The sequence below is a fragment of the Mustela nigripes genome, chromosome 6, assembly GCF_022355385.1.
Source record: "Mustela nigripes isolate SB6536 chromosome 6, MUSNIG.SB6536, whole genome shotgun sequence".
Lineage (NCBI taxonomy): Eukaryota > Metazoa > Chordata > Mammalia > Carnivora > Mustelidae > Mustela > Mustela nigripes.
Window position 1 is genome coordinate 25,490,731 of NC_081562.1, and position 16,390 is coordinate 25,507,120.

General features: G+C 45.4%; 1 protein-coding gene across 1 annotated transcript in view; it reads left to right on the forward strand.

The window, feature by feature from the left end:
* Window positions 1-1,010: 1,010 nt before the first annotated feature.
* The window catches only part of TMCC3 (transmembrane and coiled-coil domain family 3), a 262,928-nt gene continuing 247,548 nt past the window's right edge, over window positions 1,011-16,390 (forward strand). The window contains exon 1 of the mRNA XM_059402343.1: window positions 1,011-1,088. Coding sequence (XP_059258326.1) covers window positions 1,080-1,088 — 9 coding nt within the window. The 5' untranslated portion in view covers window positions 1,011-1,079. The remainder of the gene's footprint in view (window positions 1,089-16,390) is intronic.

The window sequence follows — 16,390 nt, forward strand, 5'->3', positions numbered from 1 at the left end:
TGACAGCCTGCTTTGAAAACGCAGGCGTCCTTGTCTGCTGTTCAAAGGATCCTTTGGTAAACAAGGGATTTTTTTCCCTCCACATTGAAATTCAGGCTGCCTTGAGTTTTGTGCTATTTGATTTACTTTGTTCAGCAGATGCCAAATCAGGAAAAGTCCAGGTTTCTTCCCTGAAGACTCTCAGATCATTCCTCCCTACTCTTGTTCTTGAGGATTTGGATCCTGCATTCCTCTGTGTTTTCATGATTAGGAGGAATATAATCCGCCTCCCTCATCTTTTTCTCAGAGGCATTAGCATTTGGAGACGGGATTTCCCTATTGTTTGGAGAAGTTGGGGTCAGGGTGGGAAGGCCATTTGTGAAGGGGAGGTTTTGTATACAGAGCTTTGCCAGGAAGACCTGTGGGTTCTGCAGTAATGGGGATGTTGACCCCTTCCCCTGCTGAGCTCCTCTAGCTGGATAAACCTAGACCAACTCTGTTCCATGAAGACGTCCCCCCCCCCCCCACCGGATTGATCTGTTCCCCATCTTTAACCCTCACCCCATCCCTTCTCCAAAAACGTTTATAAACCCTCAGGACTTCCAAGAGACAATCACAGACTCTAAAGAGCAGGATGGGACACTAGCCGGCTTTCTTCCATCCACCTGGGGGAAGAGGTGTACTTTTAATGAAGGCGGTGAGAACTCTCACCTCAGTCTGCCAATCCCCTCTGGCTCCTGGAACTTGGTTCCCCGCAGGGTCGGCACCAACGTTCCACTGCAACCTAGTCGGGCGGGAACTCCCGCAGCAGAGGAGCGAAGCGGCCAGGGACGGGGGAAAACCGCGACGCGGGAAGAGGAGCCGGCGGGCGGGGAGGACCCGGAGCTCAGCACGCGGGGGCGGGCCCGGAGACCCCGCGGCCGGCGCGCCCCCGCCCCGCCCCCGCGGAGGCCGTCGCCTGCTCGCCGGCCGCGGCGCACGCGTGTGCGGGAGGGGGCAGCGCGGCGCTCCCCCGCCGCCTGTGCGCCGCCGCCGGCCGTGTCCGACTGGCGCCCGAGCCCGCGCGGCCGACCCCGACCCGGCCCGCACGTCCCGGCACCATGCGGAGGGTGAGTGCGCGTCGTCCGGAGGCGCGAGGGGGCGCGAGGGGGCAGGCGGCCGGTGTTGCGGCGGCCGCGAGAGCGCGTCTCTCCCAGCCGGCTCCGGACCGTGGGCGGCGGTGGGGAGCCTGGCCCGCGGAGCCGGCGGGAAGGGCTGAGGGCGGGGGGCGAGGCGTGGCCTCGCGGGGACGCCACGACTGGGCTGGTTGTGGGGCGCCCCTCGGACGACTGTGGGGGTGGGGCCAGGGGAGCCGTAGGGCTGCTCCGTAGCCTGGGGGGCGCCCGCCCGGCCCGGAGCTGCCAGCGGTGGCGCGGACACGTCGGGGCTCTTTGCCCGCGCCTGCGCCTCCCCGGGGTGGGCTATTCCCACCGGCACCCCGCCTCCGGCTTTGAGGGGAGCCGCCTTCCCGGAGTCCCCGCCGCCCGCTTCTGGTCCGGCCGCTGCGTTGTGCTGCTCAGCGCCGCGCTCCCTCGCTGGGAGCCTCGTAAACTTTGCTCCCGGCCGTCGGTGGGCTCCCCAGGCGCACCACCCGAGGAGGGGCGGACCCCAACCCGAGGAGGGTGGGCGTGTGTGTGTGTTTCCGGTAGGTGGGCCTCACCCCTTGTCTCCGCGGGTTTGGAAGGCTCGAGGGAGCGTGGACTCCTCAGCGAAAGCCGCCTAGGCGCTGCCCGCCCCGGCGCGAACCCGTGGGGTCCGGGGGCGGACTCCAGGCACGTGCGCCTGGGCGTCCCTGGGCGGCAGCTGCCCCCCCGGATTGCAGGGGTGAGGGGCCCCTGCGCTCGTGGCTCATAGCTGAAACCGCCCCCCCCCCCAGCCCGCCCCAGTACGGGCTGAAGGTCAGGGTTTACTCCCCTTCAAGGAACAGCTTGGTGGGTTGGTACTGCCTGCCCAGGAGAGCACGCACGCAGCCCCGCGCAACTTGATGTTACCTGTCTAGAGAAGCGAATTTATGCGAAAGTGCTGGTGATTTCTAAATTACCAGCCCCAATATGCCTTTTGGGTTTTAACCTGGAGAATGGGAAACGCTTTTATCAGATGCGGGATCTCGGCACTTACAGGGTGGGTGGGTGAGAAGTAGAGGAAACTTAAGTTTGCTCTAAATAGGTACCCTTGACAATTTCCCAGATCTCCTAAGGCCAAGCCTAATGACAGCTTGGGCGCCAAGGAAAGGATGTTGGATGTTTTCTGAAGAGGCAGAGCTGAGAAGAAATAGGAAAAACAGTAAGACTTTCTTGCCAGAGCTTGTGAGTTTCTCTGGGTTGGAGTTAGGGGTTGCCTTGTATGAAGGCATGTGTGTGCCCATTTGGTCACCGGAGTGAGTGGCTTTTTCAAAGATATCTTCTCTCAGCTGCTAGGTTGCTTTAAAGGGAGCTCTGACCTGTCGTTTTACCCGTGGTTCCAGAATTAAGTCTTCTGTGTATGTTGATGGACGGGGGCAGGTAGTGGTATTTGGAGGGCATGTAGAGCACGTATGAGTTGGCTCCCGCTGCTTCAGGTTAGTGAACTGACATGGAAATTTACCTGGGTTACATTTTGGAGTCAGTCCAAACCTGCTCAGGTGTTTCAGGAGGAGACGATTCCAGCCAGGTTGGCCAGCTAGTTTAGCATTCCTGGCGTTGATGGAGCAGCAGAAATGGAAACAGGTGGGGTTACTTTTTTGAACTCCAAATTCAGGGGTCAGGAACTTTTTGTATCTTAGTGTCACTGAGTTCATTAAGGAAAGCAGCTGGGATGGCATCTTTAGGCCTAAGCAAGGTATTTTAGAGGGAGAAGCACAATTCTGTGATGGAGGGCGTTGACCAGAATATTTTAAAATGTGATATTTTGGGGTGCCTGGGTGACTTGCTGGGTTAAGCAGCTGTCTTTGGTTCAGGTCTTGATCACAGGGTCCTGGGATTGAGTCCCCTGTTGGGTTCCCTGCTCAACGGCCAGTCTGCTTCTCCCTCTCCTTCCCTCCCCCGACCCCCGCTTACACACACACACACACACTCTCTCTCTCTCTCTCAAATAAATAAATAATAATTTAAAAAATCTGATTTGTGTCCTCATTTTAGGATGAAAGAGATGGATGGTTGCTAGAAATATAGATTCCTGACCTGCACTTCAGACATTTTAAATCAGAATCACTGGAGCTGGAGCTTACAGTTTGCATTTTAAGCCCCTCTGCCACCACCGTAAGGCAAATGTATTAAGCACCTACTGTGTGTAGGCACCATTCCAAGTTCGAGGAGTGCAGCGGGGAGGTGATGGCCAAAGAGCCTTGTACTCCTGGAGGCTACATTCTCGTTGAGAAAAATGACAAAAAAGTAAACAAATACACAGTTAATTTTAGATCATGGTCTGTACTCTGAAGAAAATAGAGCAGGATAATGAAATGGGGAGTAAATCAGGGAGTGAAGCTATTTTAGTTTCTGTGGTCAGGGAAGACATTTCTAGGGAATTGCTATTTGAACTATGAATTGTATGATGAAAAGTCAGCTGTGTGAATGTTTGGGGAAAGACTGTTCCAGACTGAGGAACATGAGGAGCAAAGGCTCTGAGGCAGGAGCAGAGTTGGCCTGTGTGAGAAACAGAAGATACTGAGGCTGAAGTGCAGTGCAGTGCGCCCCGGGGTGGAGCCAGTGGAACGAAGTGAGGCAGGAGAGAGAGAGAGCGAGGGACCCAGTTCTAGAGAGCGTTGTTGGCTGTGGTGAGAACTCTCGATTTCAGCCTACATGCAGGGAGCTGTTATTTAGAAAATTTTAAGCAGAGGAATAGAATGATGTGATCTAGTTCACGTTTTTGAAGATCTGCTTGGCTCTTGTGTGTAGAATGAATTATGGAATGGGGATAGTCAGGATAAAGAGAGACCACCTTTGTGTGCAGGGGTGATGGAGAGGTGGGGAGACCGGATGGATGTTGGAGGTAGAGTCCATTGAAGTTGCTGATGTGGAAGGGAGAGGTGGGAATCCTTCAAGGTACACTGAAGGTTGCTATTTGTTGGGATGTGTGTGTGGGGGCGGAGAGTTGAAGAAAAGGCGGTTGGACCACAGTTGGAAGGGCCCCAAGGATAATGAAGATACCTAACATTTGGTGAACATTTACTGTGTCCTCGGTACTGTGGTACATGTGTTCACAGGAGTCCTGTGGAACAGTAACTGTCCATCACCATTTTACAGATGCCATAATAAGCCCTGAAAGGTTGAGTCCTTTGCTCCAGCCACTCCGCTAAGTGTCGGCGTTGGGATTTCGACCTAGGTTTGCCAGACTCCAGAGCCCTGGCTCTGGCCAGTACTGTCCGCTGTCTGCCAACTGCCTGCTCTCGCCCCAGATCACTTCCGGCTCTAGAGGCGCAGGTAATTCAGCAGCGTGGCTCACGTGTGTGGCAGCATTTCAGCTGTCGGACATCGGTAACTGCAGATGGAGGGCAGACACACTGTTAGACTAGACAGTAATTACTTTCATCTGATGCTGCCGAATGAAAGAAAAGGCACATAGAGAATGTACAAAGTCGGAGCACAGAGGATGCCTGATCACTGGGTTTCTCCGAGGAGAGGCGGAAAGGGGGCTTTACCCTGTGCCCGGTGCTTTGGACCTCAGGTCATGAGCGCCGGGGGACCACGTGTTCTCGTCACCCTTCATGTTCATAAAAGCCTTTTAAGTTAATAGGTGCTACATTTAGAGTATAAAATTTCAAAATATATGAAAATATTTGTAGTGAAAATTGTTCCTCATATTGCCCAGCCAGCTGGTTCCATGTCGCCAGAAGCAATTGATGTTAAACCCATTTTGTGTTCTTCCAGAAATAATCTGTGCATATACAGGCAGTTACATATTCATATTTTCCTCCTTTTTTAATACATGAACGTGAATGTAAAGGTAGCATATAAGTGCAGCACTTTGCTTTTTGTTCCTTATACATAAGATCAGTATTTGTTGATGTGTCTGTTCAGTACTTTGTATGGCTGCATATGGGATGCCTTTACATGGATGTACTAGGACTATTTGTACTAGTCTTTTGCTGTTATCCACAGCACTGCAGGGAGCAATATTAGACATGAGTGATTTTACGTGTGTGTGAATATATCTCTGTGATAAATTTCTGAGTCAACTGATGTGAAAAATCTTTACTTTTGTTAGGTGAAGCAGCACAGTATAGAGAATATACAGAGGAGAAATGTATATATATTTAGAATATATATTTAGATATATATAAAAGTTCCAAGTAATAGCATGGACTTGGAGCCAGATTACCTACGGCTGAGTCTTAACGCTACTATTTACAAACTGTGAAAGTCAACTTCTTTTTGTCTCAGTTGCCTGATTTGTAAAATAGGAATCATAATAATACCTACCTAATAGGGTTGCTATGAGAGTTGTCTTAGTTTGTATTGCATGACAAATCTCCCCAAAACTTACTGGCTTGAAACTATCTGTTCTCCTTATCTGTTCTCATGAGTCTGTAGGCTGCCTGGGTGGCTCTTCTTGTCTGGGCCCATCCGACCAAGCTCTGCTGGGTTCTTCATGCTTCTGTGCTCATGTGGTGGGTCAGGTGGTAGCCGGAGGGTCCAGGCCGGCCTCACCCACATGTCTGGTAGTTGACAGATGAATTGGCCTGCGGGGACCTCATGGGATGGCATGTGATCTCTCATGCGGCCGTCAGTTAGCTCAGGTTTCTTTATGTGGGTCTCAGGGTTTCAGAGAGCCGTGAGAGAGGGCAAACCCCAGGGCGCAGGCGTTTTTTACATATCTGCTTGAGCCACATTTGCTGTTGTCCCACCGACCAGAGTCTCATGGCCAAGTTCAGAGTCTGTGTGGGAGAGGACTCTCCAAAGACAAGGATACAGTGAAGGGAATCATTGCTGCCACTTTTGCAAACAGTCTGCCACAAACATTGAATAAGTTAGTATATTTTTTTAGAAGATTGTATTTATTTGGGAAAGAGAGCATGCACACAAAGTGGGGGAGGTAGGTAGAGAGAGAGGGAAAAGCCCAAGTAGGAAGCCCAAGAGCGGAGAGCCCTGAGGCAGGGGCTGGATCCCATGACCCTGAGATGATGACCTGAGCCAAAGGCAGACAGTTAACCCACTGAGCCACCCAGGTGCCCTGAATAGCTTAATATTTTTAAAGTGACTAGTATTGTGCCTGGCACATTGTAAGTGTGTTAAATTGAAAAGAGAGAGAGAGTTTGCCTAATTATGCTCAGTTTACACCTCCATGTTTGACAGTGCCTGTCTCTCTGATTCTTCTTAACACTGCATTCAAGTTCTTTATCTGTGGAGAGGAGGGTGTTATCCATGGAGAGGCTGACATCCTTGTTCCCGTTTTGCAGATGAAAAAAGTGATGTTCAGGGGTGTTAAGTTGTTTTCCTGCTGTGACAGGTCACACAAGAATTTGGATCCTGTGTTTGCCTCTAGAGCACCTCACCTGTCTGGCCTAGACAGGAGCCCGATTTCTGTGTCCCTAAAGCTGCCATCCACTGCTCTCCTGCCCGCTCTTGGATGTCACATCCCATATTTCCGTTTCACATTTGGATTTAGGCTGAGAACGATCTGTCAGTCTGAGTGTTTAGCAGTGATTTTGATTTCAACCCAGGGCACTGAATTCAAAGTAAAGTGTCCCTGAAGGTAATGGGCTCTGTTATGTCTGTGAAGGGATGATGAAGGGAGACTTGTCACTCTCCCTTTCTTAAATGGAGAAAATAGATGTGTCTGGCCTTATTTTATTCTTTCTTCCTTTCCACTCCTTACACCTTTTTTCTTCCCTTTCTCCTTTACAACCCGGGAATTCCATTCCCCAAGGGCCAGATGTGAAGATGGGAAACAGTATTTCTTAGTGGTTCAGGACTTGGTCTCTGGAGACAGACTTCTGGGATCCAAATCCAGCTCAGCTGTTTACTAGCTCTGCAACTTGGAGTGGTTAACCTGCATTAAAGGTTTTTCTGAGGTTTGGAAGATAATCTATTCAAATTGCTCAATTATTACTACACGGCACATTTTTTTTGCTTCTGTTTTTTCTGTTCTGTCTCATATCCTTTCTCCTCCAAACCTATTTCCTATACCTCTAGATATGTTGAACTTACTGAGCCCTAACTCTAAGTGCCTTATGTGTATTTAACAAATTTAATCCTCACAACAAACCTATGAAATAAGTGCTGTTTTATTCCCATTTTCAAATGAGGAAGTTAGACACTGAATGGCTAAGTAGTTTGCTCAGCATACCATAACTAGGAGATCATGTAGCAGGGATTTTAAACCAGACATTCTGGCATCAGAATTTGTGTTTTTAGTATTTATGTCCCCCCAAAAGTGGGAGGGAAGGTTGGGGATTTAAAATTGAGAGCTTTTGCTCTAGGAGAAGTGCTGTTGGATTCACATGCAGCCTCCAGCCTTGGCAGCAGCTGGGGGTACCCAGCTGTGCCTTAGACGGAAAATCCCAGCACAAAAAACATAAACTCTCATTCCTTTTGCCAAAAGCCTTTCCACGTCAATCATTGTAATCCTAACAGGATTTCAAGCATTGTGCCTCCCTTGTAGCTGAGGTGTGACGTTGAAAAATACATGGGGACTTTTTATTTAAGGCTTGAAAATCAAGCTGGCTAGTTCTGGGTCTTGCCACTTCATGCTACACGCCCCCCCCCGCCCTTTTAAACTTTATTATTTTAATTCCAGTAAGTCAACGTACAGTGTTATATTAGTTTCAGGTGCACAATATAGTGATTTGACAACTCTGGGCATTACTCAGCGCTCATCTATCATAAGTTCACTCTTCACGCTTTACTCCCGCTCACCTGTTTAACAAGTCCCCGCCCCAGCTGCCCTCTGGGAACCAGCAGATTGTTCTCTATTGTTAGCAGCCTCTTTCTTGGTTCATGTCTCTCTCATTTTTTCCCCCTTTATTTGTTTTGTTTCTTAAATTCCACATATGAGTGAAATCATACAGCATTTGTCTTTCACTGACTGCCGTCACTTAGCATGATACCCTCTAGGTTCATCCATGTCGTTATAAACGGCAAGACCTCATTCTTTCTTAAGCTGAATAATAGTCCCTTATATGTGTGTATATTTATCCACACCCCACATCTTTATTCATTCATCAGTCCGTGGACACTTGAGTTGCTTCCATAATTCGGCTATCGTTAATAATGCTGCTGTAAACACGGGGGGGAGGATGGGCATGTGTCCCTTTGAATTAGTGTTTTTGTATTCTTTGGGTAAATACCCGGTAGTCTGATTACTGGGTTGTAGGGTAGTTTTACTTTGAACTTTCTGAGGAATCTCCATACTGTTTTTCATGATGGCTATACCAGTTTGCACTCCCACCAGCAGGGCAGAAGAGTTCCTTTTCCTCCTTATCCTCACCAACACTTGTTTCTTGTATGTTTCTTGTGTTCTTGATGTCAGCCATTCTGACAGGTGTGAGGTAATATCTCATTGTGGTTTTGATTTGTGTTTCTTTGATGATGTTGAGCATCTTTTCATGTGTCTGCAGGTCATCAGGATGTCTTCTTTGGAGCAGTATCTCTTCATGTCTTCTGACCATTTTTAAATTGGCTTTTTTGGTGTCGTGTTGTATAAGTGCTTTGTATGTTTTAGATGCTAACCCTCTGTTGGACATGTCATTTGCAAATATGTTCTCCCATTCAGTAGGTTGCTTTTTAGTTTTGTTTATTGTTTCCTTTGTTGTGCAGAAGCTCTTTATTTTGGTGCAGTCCCAATAGTTTATTTTTGCTTTTGTTTCCCTTGCCTCAGGAGACATATCTAGAAACATGTGGCTTTAGCTGATGTCAGAAATTACTGCCTGTTTTTTTTTCAAGGATTTTTATGATTTCAGGTCTCACATTTAGGTCTTTACTGGATTTTGAGTTTATTTTTGTAAACGGTGAAAGCAAGTGGTCCAGTTTCATTCTTTTGCATCCAGTTCTTGCTCCTTTTGATGGACTTTTTCTCTGGTGGCAGATGAGGATTGCCAGAGCAGTGGGGGAATGAAACTTAAATGTTGCATATAATAGAGAATCTTCTGAAGTTAGAATTGTTCATAACTTCAGTAGAAGGAAACAACTGAGCCTATTAGGATAAGCTTTGTTTGCATGTAGACTAAATGTAATGTGGTAACAGTCATGAAAGAAATACTTAAAATGGGCCTCACACTGTGTGCTAGGAATCCATCATGGGGAGCAAGCTCAGCATGGCCCTGACTTCACAGAGTTTGTAGTTTGTCTGAGCAGTTGAACAGTTCTTTGAAGGATGGTATGATCTGTTGCAAAGGGAAAAGGTGTTGCTAGGGTATTGTAGTGAGCATTCCTTACCTAGTCTGGGGGGTTCATAAAAACCTTCTGGAGGAGGTGACTGTTCAGCTGAGACTTGAAGGACGAGGAAGGGCATCCAGGGAAAGGGAAGGATTACATTCCAGGCAGAATAAAAGGCGAGGGAGGAATGGCACAGTTACAGACATGAGATGCGTTCAGAGTAGCTAAATGGGTAGGGAGCAAGGGAGTTATGGCCAGAGCTGTGGTTGGAAGGGTAGCAAGAAGCAGATCCTGAAAGGCTGCGTATGTTGAGTGTCCCAAAGGCAATAAAAAGCCATTAAAAGCGTCTAAGCACATTTTTGAAAATGAGATGTCTGTTTTATGAGACTGACGCGCTGCCTACTGCACTAAGGAGGCACCTGAGATGTTTGTTTTAGAAGGTTCCTTTGGCCACAAGGTAGGGAGTGGATTGGAGGGGCAAGACCAGAGGCAGAGAGACTGGTTGGGAGGCCATTACAGTGATCCAGGTGACCTGGACCAGGGAGATGGTAAGGGAATGGAGAGACCTGTTCTTTTCTAGAGGTATCTTAGCAGTAGTATTACCAACACTTAGTAACTGATAGGATGTGGACGATAAGGGAGGGGAAAATTTCACAATGACAGACTCACAGGTTTCTGGTTTGGTAAAACCAGGTGTATGGTGGTGCCGTGAACTGAGACCTAAAACTCTGGAGGGGGAACCAGGGGGTAGGACTTGGGAAGACTGCCTCTGTTGGGTTTGGGGGACCAGTGGGCCGTTCATGTAGAGATAGTTTTAGCAGCTGATTATGAGGTCTACAGTTTAGGAGAAACTAAAATTTAAAGATATAAACTTATGAATTACTGGCATATAGCAGTAATAATTGAAGTCATTGGAGTTACAGAGCACAGAGAAAACATAGAGAAGGTATTTGTAAACGGTGGTTTATAAAACATGTGCAAAAAACGTGTACATAAGAATTACTTGGGGGAGATTGTTAAAAATGCAGACTTCTGAGCAACATCTTCATTTGCTGATTCACTAAGTCTATGGTCATAAACTGGAATCTGCAGTGTCCCGTAGAGCTGACAGTATACATAATCTCCAGCCCAGCTCCTTTACCCTTAGGTTCGTGTCCTAGAGAATCTCTAGCAGTCTGTGACCTACACTTTTTTAAAAAGGGAAATATTTAATATAGTAAATTAATATAAAAAGGCACGAAGAATAATACATGGGTATTCATGTATCTACCACAACTTATCCATGTATATTACATGGGTATTCCATGTATAATACAGGAATATTCATGTATCTACCACAACAATAAACAATTACTAAGATACTGGGTATTTACCCCAAAGATACAGATGTAGGGAAAAGAAGGCCCATATGTTCCCCAGTGTTCATAGCAGTAATGGCTACAATCGCCAAACTGTGGAAAGAGCCGAGATGCCCTTCAACAGACGAATGGATAAAGAAGATATGGTCCATATATACTGTGGAGTATTATGCCTCCATCAGAAAGGATGAATACCCAACTTTTGTAGCAACATGGACAGGACTGGAGGAGATTATGCTGAGTGAAATAAGTCAAGCAGAGAGAGTCTATTATCATATGGTTTCACTTCCTTGTGGAATGTAAGGAATAACACGGAGGACATTAGGAGAAGGAAAGGAAAAGTGAACTGGGGGAAATCGGAGGGGGAGATGAAATGTGAGACTGTGGACTCTGAGAAACAAACTGAGGGTTTTGGAGGGGCGGGCAGTTGGGGGTGAGCCTGGTGGGGGTATTAAGGAGGGTGCGTACTGCATGAAGCACTGGGTGTGGTGCGTAAACAATGAACCCTGAAACACTGAAAGAAAAAAATAAAATTAAGATGTTAAAAAATTACTAAGATAAACCGTAGTGTATTTACAAAATGGAATACATAATACTCAACCATAAAAAGGAACCGACTAGGGGCACCTAGGTGGCTCAGTCAAGTAAGCATTCAACTCTTGGTTTTGGTTCAGGTCATGATCTTAGGGTTGTGAGTTGAGCCCTGCCTTGCAGTGGGTCCATGGCCAGCAGGGAGTCTGCTTGGGATTCTCTCCCTCCTCCTCCCTGTGTCCCTCCCCCACTTGCATGTTTTCTCTCTCTGTCTGAAATAAAATCTTAAAAAAAGGAACACACTACTGTTTATGCAGGAGCATGAATGAATCTCAGACGAGACACAGAAGAGTACATACTGTACGGTTCCGCTTTTATGAAAGAAAAATCAAATTATGGTGATAGGAATCAAAAGAGTGGTTGCTGGTGATCACGGATTAGAAAGGGGCATGAAGGAATTTTTTTGGGTGATGGAAAAGTTCTCTTTCTTGATAGGTTTGTGGTTACTAACATGGTTTACATGGACATATATGTCAGACTCATTGACCTGTACAGTGCAGATCTGTATCACTATATGTAAATTATACCTCAACAAAAGACCCTAAGACAAAGGAAAAAAGAATCAGTAGAGATGGCACTCTCCCAGTACTTTCTTGCCAAGCAGAGGAAGCTTCTGTCCTGAATTTAACATATCTATGCACTTTAATACTTTTATTGCATATGCATATATCCTTGAGCAAGATATGCTGTTATGTTGCATGTCTTTAAACTTTATATATGTATATATCACAACATATATACAGACACATAGGATTTTTGCTCAACGTTGTATACGAGATTTATCCATCTGATATCAGTAGCTCATTGTGATTTTTAGAGCAAAGTATATTCATGTAGTGGAATACTACACATACAAATTGTCCTTTCTGTTTTTGCCATACATTAAGGTTTTTCAAAGCAGTGTTGCTAAGATTTTGTGTATGTGCTTGTTTGTGAGTGCTGGCATGTAGGGGTGGAGTAGGGGGGTTGGAGGGCGAGCATGCTGTCAATTCAATTCAGTATTGCCATACTTCCCTCCACAGAGGTTTATGAGCAGTTTATGAATGGCCTGTATTTTTACCAAACACGTGGTACTGTTGGACTTTAAGTTTATTTGCAGATCAGATCTGATAGAAGTGAAATATTTCATTATGGTTTTAATTTGTGGTTCTCTGATGGTTGAACATACAAAGAAACTTCTTAAGTAGACTCCACACCCAGTGCAAGAGCCCAGTGTGGGGCTCAAACTCATGATGCCTGAGATCAAGACCTTAGCTGAGGTCCAGAGTTGGACGCTTAACTGACTGAGCTACCCAGGTGCCCTGGCCTTGGAGGATTCTGGTCACAAATGGTAAATAGTTCAGTGAGGTCTTTTGAAATGTGGCCAACAACTAGGGCCTTAAGCCTTGGAAATAGGACAAGGGGTTCACCTCAAGTTAGGTCCTATGTGCATTTGAACATCTTTATTTTGTAGACCAGTGTTATTTCAAAATAGACTTCTTTCTCTAACATAGTTGTTGGCACGTTTTTTTAATAATATAAAAAACACCATTGGCTTAATACTTGTTACATGCAAGGTATTGTGCTAAGCACTTCACATATACGTATATATTTCACTGGTTCTTCAAAACCATCTTTTTTTTTTTTGGCTAAATTAAGTGTTGTTTGAAATGTGAGCAAGATACTTTAAGTGTTGGACCACCATACACAAGAAAAACAAAAACCTAATGTCAAATCCTTAAAAAAAAAAAAGGTTGAATCAACAATCAGTGTGTGTGATAAAGCTACAAATTAAAATATGTACTTGCAAAGTTAATAATAAGCCTCTGCGGTTACGTTTATTCTAAATCATTATGCTTATTATTTGGCCTTCCAGGGTATTTATAAACATTAATTTCCTAATGGAGAATTTTTCTTATTCCTACTGCCAAGCAAGCTGTGACATAGCAGGCAGTTCAAAGGAGTGAGACTCCCACTTTCTCCAGTCTCAATTACGAGGTTTGAAATATTCTGACAATCGAATTAGCTGACTTGGTGCAACAACAGCAAATGCTCCATATTTCGTGTTGCCTTCGAAAAATGGCAGAAATGAGGCTGCTGGTAATGGACCAGAACTGTCTGGACTCTGATAAGCTACCCTCCTGCCTTCAGTGGAAGCGGGACAACAGCAGCTCCTGCGATTCTCCTTGGAATTATGCTTTCTAAGTGGCATTTCCCATTTTTGAATATTAATGCTGGGAAAATGGCCACGGTATTTATTGACAGGGGAGAGCTGTCCATTCCTCCATGACAGGAAGGCTCACACATGGTGCGTGCCGAGGGTCCTGCTGGATTAGTATGCCTGGCTGTCTGTCTGTATACATCTGTCATTCTGATAATGGAACGAGACGTGCACAAGCCCTTCCCTGCCCCCACTTCTGGATTATGAAACCACAGGGGTGGTGTCGGTCATTCATGGGACCAGGCAGAGGTATCTAGACTGGAGTGTCAAAGAAAATATATCTGAGATAATTCTAAGTTCAGTGTTTTGTTTCACAGCTAGCAAACAAAAGCTAGATTAAGATCATTTTCAGGAAGCAACCAAACATCTCCCCTAAAGCAGAGATTAGCAAACTTTTTCTTTGAAGGGCAGTTAGTAAATACTTTAGGCTTTACAGCTCATACAAACCCTTGTCACAACTACTTAACTCTGCCACTGTAGTGTGAAGATAGCCATAGGTGAATAAGTGTGGCTGTGTCCCAGTAAAACCTTATTTATGGACACTAGTAAGTGTCCATAACTTACTAATAAGTTATGTAACTTACTTACTAGTAAGTTATGTAACTTACTAGTAAGTCTAGTAAGTTACACTTACTAGAAACTTAGAATTATGCATTGAAATAAAAATAAAGCAACTGACATTCAGCAGAATGTTACAGAAATTAGTGAGACTATGGACATTTCTTTCTTTGCACAAGTGGATATGCTTATTTTCTTTTCTTCAGATAATTTATCATTATGTTATACAATGAAATGAGAATGTTACAAGCTGTGCATTCTGCAACTTTATTAAAGTTCCCTTTTAAAAAAATTTATTTATTTATTTATTTGACAGAGAGAGACATAGTGAGAGAGGAAACACAAGTCGTGGGAGTGGGAGAGGGAGAAGTAGGCTTCCCGCTGAGCAGAGAGCCCAATGCGGGGCTTGATCCCAGAACCCTGGGATCATGACATGAGCACACTTAACAACTGAGCCACCCAGGTGCCCTAAAGTTCCCTTTGAATGGATCTTTTTTAGTGCCTATATACCGAAAAGTGGTTAATGAGATGCAGATGGTCTTCCTGAACTATGGACAGGGGCAGGAATTGTCCAGGTGCACCAGTTACTGGCTGGTTGGTTGTTTGGTTGGTTGATTGATAACGAGACTCCTCTGGGAAATCACTCCCAGTTGAGGTGAGAGTTCACCAGTGCTCAGAAATTTGGTGCTTGGATATGGCATAGTGGGGACAGCATTACGCTGCGGCATCTGAAATGAGGTCTGACTCACATAGGCGTATGACCTTGGACCTCTCTGAGCCTCATTTTCCTCATCTGTCAAGTGGGGATGAAGTAGTTTATGTGGAGACACTTTCTGTAGACTCTAAAGTGCTGTCCTTATGAAAACCATGACTGTTATTTGCTAAGTCTGAGTGCAGTCTCTTGTTCATGGGTCTCAAACCTGGCTGGTTATTAGGATCGTTGGTGGGAATAGGCGGGCTTGGGAGAACTTTGGAAAAGCGGAGATTTCCACTCTCACTCCAGACTTGCTGAATCAGAAATTCTGTGAGAGGGCCTAGAACTCTATACTTCTAATAGGTCCCTAGGTAATTACTTGTTTTGCAGGCTTCCTTTTGTTCATAAGCTTCAGCTGATATATTTAAGGAAACTATATACCTCCCTCCTTTTTTTATTTTATTAAGATTTATTTATTTTAGAGAGAGAGAGTAGGGAGGTGGAGGGGCAAAAGGAGAGGCAGAGAGAGAACCCCCAACAGGACTCCCTGCTGAGTGAGGAGCCCAACATGGGGCTCGGTCTCATGACCCTGAGATCATGACCTGAGCCGAAACCAAGAGTCAGGCACAACTCACTGAGCGATCCAGGCGCCCCTATACACTTCCCTCTTAACCCTAGCTTAGATTCTACCCCCAAAACCCACGCCATTTGTCTTTATAGACAATAAGGAAATCAGAAGAGAGAAGGTGGGGAAGAACAAGAATTATCTTCACTCTGTCTTCTTGCGAATATCGACTTCAGCAGGTGTTTTGATGTCAACCCAGTGTACGAACCCAAGTTGTGTTTCTCCTCTTTTTGCTCTCCCTTTGCAGCCCTGTTACTTACAGTGTGGGTTTCACTTTTTTCTGTGTATTGAAGCATATTTGTAAAAGAACGTGAAATTCAGCACTCTATGAATGTACAACAGATTGACAACATCCTTTCCAGTTTTGCTGCTCAAAACTCATCATTGAGAATGTTTTTTGAATTATTTATGGAAATAACTCAATTGTAATGTTGGCACATACAGATCCCAAACACAAAAAGAATCTCAGTAATGCTAAAGAGATAAATTGATTCTGAATTTCTCACATTTTCTGCATTGCCACTGATTTACATACGAGTAATTGTAGATTTCAAATGAGTGAAAGCATCCGCCTCCCCACTGGCAGCCCTGATTGTTTTCAACAGAACTTCGTGTGTACTTACACACAACTTTGCAATTTCCTAATGCTCAAGTATTCCCCTACTTGGAAAATTCCTGCACAAACATTACATATTTGCTATTTTCCAGGTATCTGGTTAGACATTTACATACAGTTCTTATCTTAAGTTCACGGAGTTGGTGGCAAGATGATCATCACTGGAGAACAAGTTCGCTTTTAATGTTGATTATATTAACCCAATTGGATTTCCAAATTATATTTTAAAAGTAGAGAATAGGGGCGCCTGGGTGGCTCAGTGGTTTGGGCTGCTGCCTTCGGCTCAGGTCATGATCTCAGTGTCACAAGTTCGCTTTTAATGTTGATTATATTAACCCAATTGGATTTCCAAATTATATTTTAAAAGTAGAGAATAGGGGCGCCTGGGTGGCTCAGTGGTTTGGGCTGCTGCCTTCGGCTCAGGTCATGATCTCAGTGTC